Source organism: Oncorhynchus tshawytscha, linkage group LG09 (assembly GCF_018296145.1).
Source record: "Oncorhynchus tshawytscha isolate Ot180627B linkage group LG09, Otsh_v2.0, whole genome shotgun sequence".
Lineage (NCBI taxonomy): Eukaryota > Metazoa > Chordata > Actinopteri > Salmoniformes > Salmonidae > Oncorhynchus > Oncorhynchus tshawytscha.
Window position 1 is genome coordinate 86,405,954 of NC_056437.1, and position 11,619 is coordinate 86,417,572.

Here is an 11,619-nt window from a genome sequence, read left to right on the forward strand (position 1 = left end):
TGGGATCACTGTTGATCAGTTTTTGTATGGCGCTTCAGCTTCCTGTGTCACTGTGTCTCTGGCACAATAATAAACAGCAGAGTCTTCAATCTTCAGGCTTTTCACCTCTAAGTACAGCTGGTTTTTTGAGCTGTCTTTGGTGATGGTGAACTGGCCCTGGAGAGACTGGGCAAATACAGTGCCAGTGCCACCAATCCACTCAAGTCCTTTCCCTGGTTTCTGACGGATCCAATGCAGATAGCTTAGAGAAAGACCAGAGACAGCACAGGACAGTGTTACTGACTCTCTAGGTTTCTTCACCACTGGCTCAGAGGAGGTGAGTGACTGCCCCTGAACAGCTGAAAAACAGACAAAGCGGTTAGATTACTGTGACCCTCCAGCCAAGTAGCACAGCTCCTCTCCCCTCTCCTAAACTGGACAGAAATAACTCCAGTTAACACACCTGAGATGAGAGTCAGGAGGAACACACATTCTAAAAGTGTCATTGTGGAAAGGTTCTACGATTCTAGAAGCAAAGGAAGAGACTGGGAGTGGCCGTCGTGACTGAGGGAGATCTGTGGAGGGCAGTTATATCAGACTATTGAAATGGGAGGAGACCTTGGGTCTATGTGAATCGAAATACATTTGCATCTCTATGGTGTTAACTGTTTCTCCCCATTGCTCTAGGGGTCTAACTCCTACATACTGTATCTTGGCACTGTTGAGAAATGTTTTTGTGAAGAATCAAGGTGTACATGTTATAATACTTATTGTGCCAGTGTATCAACAATAAGTGTTATGTGATAGAGCAGTTTTTCGATTTATATTGTTTTCTTCTATTGAATCACTGGTGGCCATATGTTGCACTTGTGCTTGATTCTCATGGGTTTTCAGTTTTAGAACTGGTCCATGTCTTGGTTAGTATCATTGTAGTCATCCAGCACAATAATACACAGTCTCTTAATGCAGTTTGTGATTATGTTACGCCTGTGCTGGTTAAAATTGTTGTTTTTTATGGGGCTTTTTGCTCAGATAATCGCATCGTATTCTTTCGCAGTAAATCCTTTTTAAAATTTGACAACGCAGTTGGATTAGCAAGATTCTAGGCTTTCGATACATGTGAGACACTTGTATTTTCATGAATGTTTAATATGACTATTTATGTAGCGATCACCGTATGTTGTGGAATTTCAGCCCGCTAGTCGGTTCCGTGCGCAGAGAGATTAAGTCTGCAGACTCTGTCCTGTTAGAAACAGTCTGTTGCTGGAAGTGTCTCTGGTGATGCTGAACTTGTGTTTCAGTTAATCTTTATAAGTTGTGCTTCATCATAACAAATTACGCCAATCCTCTCCAGTGTTTTTCCTGTAGACTGTCTAGTCCAAGCTGTACAGTAGGTGCTGGTCAAGTTGCTGTACCAGGCGGTGATACAGCCCGACAGGATGCTCTTGATTCTTCACGACGCTGTCTGTGTGGGTGGACCAATTCAGTTTGTCCGTGATGTGTACGCCGAGGAACTTAAAACTTACTACCCTCTCCACTACTGTCCCATCGATGTGGATAGGGGGTGCTCCCTCTGCTGTTTCCTGAAGTCCACAATCATCTCCTTTATTTTGTTGACATTGAGTGTGAGGTTATTTTCCTGACACCACACTCCAAGGGCCCTCACCTCCTCCCTGTAGGCCGTCTCGTCGTTGTTGGTAATCAAGCCTACCACTGTTGTGTCGTCCGCAAACTTGATGATTGAGTTGGAGGCGTGCATGGCCACGCAGTCGTGGGTGAACAGGGAGTACAGGAGAGGGTTCAGAACGCACCCTTGTGGGGACCCAGTGTTGAGGATCAGCGGGGTGGAGATGTTGTTACCTACCCTCACCACCTGGGGGCGGCCCGTCAGGAAGTCCAGTACCCAGTTGCACAGGGCGGGTTGAGACCCAGGGTCTCAAGTTTGATGACGAGTTTGGAGTTTGGAGTTTGGAGGGTACTATGGTGTTAAATGCTGAGCTGTAGTCGATGAACAGCATTCTCACATAGGTATTCCTCTTGTCCAGATGGATTAGGGCAGTGTTCATTGTGGTTGCGATTGCGTCGTCTGTGGACCTATTTGGGTGGTAAGCAAGTGTAAGAAATACATTGGCAAAGGCTGTTCACATGCATACTGTCACACTTGCGCCCATTGGGCCTTTAGCCAAGACGGGACAGGGTGACCCGGAGTACTCGGGGTCTAGACACAATACGAGGACGACGGGAGGGTTAAACATGTTATAACTTCTTAGGGCTAGGCCCCTTTTTCCTGAATTTCCGCCTTTCTGATGTGCCCAAAGTAAACTGCCTGTTACTCAGACCCAGAAGCCAGGATATGCATATAATAGAAAACACTTTGAAGTTTCTAAAACTGTTAAAATAATGTCTGAGACTATAACAGAAGTGATATAGAGAGTAGGGGTGTTAACCCTGGTGTCCTGGCTAAATTCCCAATCTGACCCTCAAACCATCACGGTCACCTAATAATCCCCAGTTTACAATTGGCTCATTCATCCCCCTCCTCTCCCCTGTAACTATTCCCCAGGTCGTTGCTGTAAATGAGAATGTGTTCTCAGTCAACTTACCTGGTAAAATAACGGATAAATAAAATAAAAAAATAAAATAAAAAATATAGCAGATGAAAACCAACCAGAAATACCAACCAGAAATAATTGTATTTTCTTTAGGGCACAGGCTCTTTCAATGCAAACCAATGGGACTATATATAAAAATAGCTCCCATATTGCAGTGCCTATGGTTTCCACTAGATGTCAACAGTCTTTATACAAGGTTTCAGGCTTGTTTATAAAGAAGGATATAAAGGACTTTATCAAACAAAACGACCGTTCATTGTGTAGCTGGTACCCTTGGGATTGCAAACAGAGGAAGATTTTCTAAAGTGAGTGAAATATTTTATCGCTATTTGTGATTTTTGTGAAGCCTGGTTTGGTTGAAAAATATGTTGATGTGGGGCGCTGTCCTCAGACAATCGCATGGTATGCTTTTGCCGTAAAGCCTTTTGTAAATCTGTCAAATCAGTTAGATTAACAAGATTTTTAACAAGAATGTAAATCACTTGTATTTTCATCATGTTTAATATTACAATTATGTATTTTAATTGAGCACCCTCCAATTTCACCGGATGTTGTCGCCTTGATCCCGCTTGATCCCGAGAGATATATGATTCACACTGAGAGACTGTTTTATAAAAGGCAGAGGGAGTGAGAGGAAAGAGTTAAAATGTTAGAAAGCTATGTGTAATTTGCATAAGAAGGCAGGTACGGTATGACAGGGATGAGAATGTCAGAAAACCCTTTGTGAACCATTTTGAATTTTGATGCTTCACTTATGGGATTGGACTGTATAGAATGTTTCGAAAAACAGCCATAGAACACTTTTTAGCAATCCTAATATTTGACCCTTATCAACAAACACATCTAATGGTATACTCATCAGTGTTAAAAAATCAATTGCTAAGGACCCTGTTAACTCAATTCTTACTTCATTTGCACTCACTGTATATAGACTTTTTGTTTTCTTTTGTTCTACTGTATTATTGACTATGTTTTGTTTATTCCATGTGTAACTCTGTGTTGTTGAATGTGTCAAATTGCTATGCTTTAACTTGGCCAGGTCACAGTTGCAAATGAGAACTTGTTCTCAACTAGCCTACCTGGTTAAATAAAGGTGAAATAAATCAAATTAAAATTAAAATTTCTTACGCTTGTCAACTCGTACAACGCCTGGATAGGTATTTTACCTTTCAGGTAACCACATTGTATGTTACAGCAATCTGCATAGAATTAGGAATGAGTCTTTTTACCTCTATTTAACTAGACAAGTCAGTTAAGAACAAATTCTTATTTTCAATGATGGCCTAGGAACAGTGGGTTAACTGCCTGTTCAGGGGCAGTCCAACGCTCTAACCACTAGGCTACCCTGCCGCCCCCATCCTGATCTTGGAAACCCAAATTGGTCTACACGGACAAGTTCTGGCCTGGTTTAGATCTTATCTGTCGGAAAGATATCAGTTTGTCTCTGTGAATGGTTTGTCCCCGGACAAATCAACTGTAAATTTCGGTGTTCCTCAAGGTTCCGTTTTAGGACCACTATTGTTTTCACTATATATTTTACCTCTTGGGGATGTTATTCGAAAACATAATGTTAACTTTCACTGCTATGCGGATGACACACAGCTGTACATTTCAATGAAACATGGTGAAGCCCCAAAATTGCCCTTGCTAGAAGCATGTGTTTCAGACATAAGGAAGTGGATGGCTGCAAACTTTCTACTTTTAAACTCGGACAAAACAGAGATGCTTGTTCTCGGTCCCAAGAAACAAAGAGATCTTCTGTTGAATCTGACAATTAATCTTAATGGTTGTACAGTCGTCTCAAATAAAACTGTGAAGGACCTCGGCGTTACTCTGGACCCTGATCTCTCTTTTGAAGAACATATCAAGACCATTTCAAGGACAGCTTTTTTCCATCTACGTAACATTGCAAAAATCAAAAACTTTCTGTCCAAAAATGATGCAGAAAAATTAATCCATGTTTTTGTCACTTCTAGGTTAGACTACTGCAATGCTCTACTTTCCGGCTACCCGGATAAAGCACTTATTAAACTTCAGTTGGTGCTAAATACGGCTGCTAGAATCCTGACTAGAACCAAATAATTTGATCATATTACTCCAGTGCTAGCCTCTCTACACTGGCTTCCTGTCAAAGCAAGGGCTGATTTCAAGGTTTTACTGCTAACCTACAAAGCATTACATGGGCTTGCCCCTACCTATCTCTCTGATTTGGTCCTGCCGTACATACCTACACGTACGCTACGGTCACAAGACGCAGGCCTCCTAATTATCCCGAGAATTTCTAAGCAAACAGCTGGAGGCAGGGCTTTCTCCTATAGAGCTCCATTTTTATGGAACGGTCTGCCTACCCATGTCAGAGACGCAAACTCGGTCTCAACCTTTAAGTCTTTACTGAAGACTCATCTCTTCAGTGGGTCATATGATTGAGTGTAGTCTGGCCCAGGAGTGGGAAGGTGAACGGAAAGGCTCTGGAGCAACGAACCGCCCTTGCTGTCTCTGCCTGGCCGGTTCCCCTCTTTCCACTGGGATTCTCTGCCTCTAACCCTATTACAGGGGCTGAGTCACTGGCTTACTGGGGCTCTCTCATGCCGTCCCTGGAAGGGGTGCGTCACCTGAGTGGGTTAATTCACTGATGTGGTCATCCTGTCTGGGTTGGCGCCCCCCCTTGGGTTGTGCCATGGCGGAGATCTTTGTGGGCTATACTCGGCCCTGTCTCAGGATGGTAAGTTGGTGGTTGAAGATATCCCTCTAGTGGTGTGGGGGCTGTGCTTTGGCAAAGTGGGTGGGGTTATATCCTTCCTGTTTGGCCCTGTCCAGGGGTGTCCTCGGATGGGGCCACAGTTTCTCCTGACCCCTCCTGTCTCAGCCTCCAGTATTTATGCTGCAGTAGTTTATGTGTCGGGGGGCTAGGGTCAGTTTGTTATATCTGGAGTACTTCTCCTGTCCTATTCGGTGTCCTGTGTGAATCTAAGTGTGCGTTCTCTAATTCTCTCCTCCTCTCTCTCGGAGGACCTGAGCCCTAGGACCATGCCCCAGTATTACCTGACATGATGACTCCTTGCTGTCCCCAGTCCACCTGGCCGTGCTGCTGCTCCAGTTTCAACTGTTCTGCCTTCTTATTATTCGAACATGCTGATCATTTATGAACATTTGAACATCTTGGCCATGTTCTGTTATAATCTCCACCCGGCACAGCCAGAAGAGGACTGGCCACCCCACATATGCTCTCTCTAATTCTCTCTTTCTTTCTCTCTCTCGGAGGACCTGAGCCCTAGGACCATGCCCCAGGACTACCTGACATGATGACTCCTTGCTGTCCCCAGTCCATCTGACCGTGCTGCTGCTCCAGTTTCAACTGTTCTGCCTTCTTATTATTCAACCATGCTGGTCATTTATGAACATTTGAACATCTTGGCCATGTTCTGTTATAATCTCCACTCGGCACAGCCAGAAGAGGACTGGTCACCCCACATAGCCTGGTTCCTCTCTAGGTTTCTTCCTAGGTTTTGGCCTTTCTAGGGAGTTTTTCCTAGCCACCGTGCTTCTACACATGCATTGCTTGCTGTTTGGGGTTTTAGGCTGGGTTTCTGTACAGCACTTTGAGATATCAGCTGATGTACGAAGGGCTATATAAATAAATTTGATTTGATTTGATCTCTATGGAAATCTGTCAGTCGATGACATAGTCGATGACGTGGCATGCAACCATTGTTTGATGCGTGCAACGTCTGAAAGGGGGACGTGACCTTTCTCTCTACCAGGGAATTAAAAATTTCAAAAGTGAAACAAATCTTCCAGCTAGGCTTATTTTAACCACCCTTTTCCAAACTAAATGCAAGGCTTGAAGCAGGGGGAAATAAAGTGTGAGTTGAGATAAATACAAGAGATGATTCAGACAGCATAACATTCTTATGGAGGTGCAGTGATCATTTTCAGATGGAACTGTCAGCAGGCATTGGCATGTCTGTAACGGCCAATACAGCATGGCCTGGAATGCTGCTTGTCCAATCAGCATCCAGAATCCGAACAACCCATTCCATAACGTATTATAGCTGATACCAAATTACATACTGAACTATGTTTGCATATGATTGCCTACAGTGTCTCAGAACTCTGAGTGGTCCACAATGTTGTTCTGTATTTTGTATTGTCAATTAATGTACCAGTATGTATTGTGGAGTGACACTTTCATCAATGTTTCTAACTATCTACTCTTGCCTATAGGACAATGCTCATGTTAACAGCAGTTCAGTTGAAGGTTTACTGGTTGATTTGGTTCTCAGTGGAATGTGTGCCGTTTGTAGTCTGCTGTACTGATGCTCTACTGCCCTCTGTTGACTCTGTTGTACTGACGCTCTACTGCCCTCTGTTGACTCTGCTGACAGTTAGAATCTCTGAGGGATTTTTGTGCAGATCCTCCACTCACACCACTGTGTCTCTTGCACAGTAATACACAGCAGAGTCCTCTTCTCTCAGACCAGACAGCTTCAGATACACCATGCTGTTAAAATTCTCTCTGGTGATTTCTACCCGTCCTTCAACACTTTTTGCGTATGCGGTTCCACTAGCATCACTCCATATAATGCCTGTCCATTCAAGTGCTCTTCCTGCAGGTTGACATATCCAGGCCATGTTGTAGCTACTAAAGGTCCCTTACAGGAGAGGCTGAGAGGTTCTGAAGGCTTTTTCAGGATGACTGAAGGGAATGGCCTCCAGACTCTGACAATACACCTCCAGTAGAGAAAAGAGAAGGAAGACAATAGATCAGAAATATGTTAACTCAATAGACATTATAATTATCTCTATACGTAAAATACCTTGTTCCAATAAATTGCTAGGTTATTGAGTACATACTACAGAGGCCCAGGAAGACCAGGAGGAGGTGTAGTTTCCCTGTCATCTTATCACCATGGAAGACAATTCACCTATTGGAGGAAAAATCATATAAGTACACAAACTTGGGAGACAGAATTTGCATGACAACCATGGTTGGGTAGTAGCATGTCACATGCATATAAAAGGGGTTTCAAGGCAATAAATACATTCTAAGATAAAGCCAGACATCAGTGATCATGGTCAATCAGCAAACATTTTCTGTATTGTTTAAAACGTCTTAGGGCTGCAATCCCGTTAAAGGGATCGATATGACAACAGCCAGTGAAAGTGCAGGGCGCCAAATTCAAAACAACAGAGATCTCATAATTAAAATTCCTCAAACATACATGTATTTTATATTGTTTAAAAAGTAAACTTGTAGTTAATCCCACCACAGTGTCGGATTTCAAATAGGCTTTACAGCAAAAGCACCACAAACTATTATGTTAGGTTACCACCAACTCACAGAAAAACCCAGCCATTTTTCCAGCCAAAGAGAGGAATCACAAAAAGCACAAATAGAGATAAAATGAATCACTAACCTTTGATGATCTTCATCAGATGACACTCATAGGACTTCATGTTACACAATACATGTATGTTTTGTTCGATAAAGTGCATATTTATATTAAAAACTCTCAGTATACATTGGCGCGTTACGTTCACTAGTTCCAAAAACATCCGGTGATATTACAGAGAGTCACATCATTTTACAGAAATACTCATTATAAATTCTTAGACATGGAAATATAGATATACCTCTCCTTAATGCAACTGCTGTGTCAGATTTCAAAAATACCTTACGGAAAAAGCAAACCATGCAATAATCTGAGATGGCATTCAGAAAATAAATACAATTATCCACCATGTTGGAGTCAACAGAAATCAGAAATAACATTGTAAATATTCCCTTACCTTTGATGATCTTCATCACAATGCACTCCCAGGAATCCAAGTTCCACAATAAATGCTTGATTTGTTCGATAATGTCCATTATTTATGTCCAAGTAGCTACTTTTGTTAGCGCGTTTAGTACACAAATCCAAACGCTCGTGCAGGTCCAGCCGAACTTTGGATGAAAACTTCAAAAAGTTATATTACTGGTCGAAGAAACTTGTCAAACTAAGTATAGAATCAATCTTTAGGATGTTATCATAAATCAGACATCATTCAAACAGTTTTAGAAACTTCAGAGTGTTTCCTATCCAATACTACCAATAATATGCATATATTCGTATCTGGGCCTGAGTAGCAGGCAGTTTACTCTGGGCACGCTATTCATCCGAACGTGAAAATGCTCCCCCCTATCCCAAACAAGTTTTAAGACACGAACAGCTTACAGACGGTAGGCAATTAAGGTCACAGTTATGAAAACTTAGGACACTAAAGAGGCCTTTCTACTGACTCTGAAAACACCAAAAGAAAGATGCCCAGGGTTCCTGCTCATCTGCGTGAACATGCATTAGGCATACTGCAAGGAGACATGAGGACTGCAAATGTGGCCAGGGCAATAAATTGCAATGTCTGTACAGTGCTACAGGGAGACAGGACGGACAGATGATCGTCCTCGCAGTGGCAGACCACATGTGAAAATACCTGCACAGGACCAGTACATCCGAACATCACACCTGTGGGACAGGTACAGGATGGCCACAACAACTGCCCGAGTTACACCAGCAACGCGCAACCCCTCCATCAGTGCTCAGACTGTCTGCAATAGGCTGAGAGAGGCTGGACTGAGGGCTTGTAGGCCTTTTGTAAGGCAGGTCCTCACCAGACATCTCCAACAACAACGTTGCCTATGGGCACAAACCCACCGTCGCTGGATCAGACAGGACTGGCAAAAACTGCTCTTCACTGAGGAGTCGTGGTTTTGTCTCACCAGGGGTGATGGTCAGATTTGCGTTTATCGTCAAAGGATGGAGCGTTAAACCGAGGCCTGTACTTTGGACCGGGATCTATTTGGAGGTGAAGGGTCCGTCATGGTCTGGGGCGGTGTGTCACAGCATCATCGGACTGAGCTTAATGTCATTGCAGGCATTCTCCACGCTGTGCATTACAGGGAAGAGAGCCTCCTCCCTCATGTGGTACCCTTCCTGCAGGCTCATCCTGACATGACCCTCCAGCATGTCAATGCCACCAGCCGTACTGCTCGTTCTGTGCATGATTTCCTGTTAAACAGGAATGTCAGTGTTCTGCCATAGTCAGCGAAGAGCACGGATCTCAATCCCATTGAGCACGTCTGGGACCTGTTGGATCAGAGGGTGAGGGCTAGGGCCATTCCCCCAGAAATGTCCAGGAACTTGCAGATGCCTTGGTGGAAGAGTGGGGTAACATCTCACAGCTTGACTTGAACTGACAAATCTGGTGCAGTCCATGGGGAGGAGATGCACTGCAGTACTTCATGCAGCTGGTGGCCACACCAGATACTGACTGTTACTTTTGATTTTGATCCCCCTTTGTTCAGGGACACATGATTCCTTTTCTGTTAGTCATGTCTGTGGAACTTGTTCAGTTTATGTCTCAGTTGTTAAATATTGTTGTGTTCATACAAATATTTACACATGTTAAGTTGGCTTAAAATAAACCCAGTTGAATGTGAGAGGATGTTTCCTTTTTGCTAATGTTATGTCTGTCTTATTGAGGTGTCTGACTCTAGCTATAAGTTAAACCGGATGAACGTGAGCGAGGGAGAGAGAGGTGGGAAGAGAGTGGAAGACAGACAGAGAGAGAGAAACAGAGAAGGAAAGACAGCAGTGCAAATGTACTTACACTTGAGTATTTCAACAACTCTTCTCTTCCAACTTGTTAGGCAATCATCTTTGGCCTCCCAGGTGAAGCAGTGGTCTAAGGCACTGCATCTTGGTACAAGACGTGTCACTGCAATCCCTGGTTCAAATCTAGGCTGTGTCACATTCGGGCGTGATTGTGAGTCCCATAGGGCGGTGCACAATTGGCCCAGCATTGTCTGGGTTTAGCCAGGTTAGGCCGTCAATGTAAATAAGAATTTGTTCTTAAAGGTGGTCAGTCCTGACATTAAAGATGAAACAATCATGGTTATCACGTTGTCCATATGTGTAGCATTATTTACAGGAGTTATTGACATTTTGAAACAAAATCCATGCCCTGTTAACTTCTTCGATATAGGGGGCGCTCTTTTAATTTTTGGATCAAAAAACGTTCCCGTTTTAAACAAGATATTTTGTCACGAAAAGATGCTTGACTATGCATATAATTGACAGCTTTGGAAAGAAAACACTCTGACGTTTCCAAAACTGCAAATATATTGTCTGTGAGTGCCACAGAACTAATGCTACAGGCGAAACCAAGATGAAATTTCACACAGGAAGTGCCCCAGATTTTGAATGCGCTGTGTTCCAATGTCTCCTTATCTTCTTGCGACTAGCAATCCCGTATCCAGGAGCGTATTCATAGCCCCAAGCTCATTACCATAACGCAACGTTAACTATTCATGAACATCGCAAATGAAATGAAATAAATATATTGGCTCTCATTATTTAACTTCTTTGATATAGGGGGCGCTCTTTTAATTTTTGGATAAAAAACTTTCCCGTTTTAAATAAGATATTTTGTCACGAAAAGATGCTCGACTATGCATATAATTGACAGCTTTGGAAAGAAAACACTCTGACGTTTCAAAATCTGCAAAGATATTATCTGTGAGTGCCACAGAACTGATGCTACAGGCGAAACCAAGATGACATTTCAAACAGGAAATTTATTTTTTTATTTTTTATTTCACCTTTATTTAACCAGGTAGGCTAGTTGAGAACAAGTTCTCATTTACAACTGCGACCTGGCCAAGATAAAGCATAGCAGTGTGAGCAGACAACACAGAGTTACACATGGAATAAACAATTAACAAGTCAATAACACAGTAGAAAACAAAGGGGGGGTCGATATACAATGTGTGCAAAAGGCATGAGGAGGTAGACGAATAGTTACAATTTTGCAGATTAACACTGGAGTGATAAATGATCAGATGGTCATGTACAGGTAGAGATATTGGTGTGCAAAAGAGCAGAAAAGTAAATAAATAAAAACAGAATGGGGATGAGGTAGGTGAAAATGGGTGGGCTATTTACCAATAGACTATGTACAGCTGCAGCGATCGGTTAGCTGCTCAGCTAGC

The 11,619-nt window shown here is 42.9% G+C and overlaps 1 gene segment (V, D, J or C); it reads right to left on the reverse strand.

Moving 5' to 3' along the window:
* LOC121847267 lies at positions 1–578 on the reverse strand. The segment is given in 2 exon segments: positions 1–338; positions 443–578. Coding segments are annotated over 2 exon segments (366 nt in total).
* Positions 579–11,619: the final 11,041 nt, after the last annotated feature.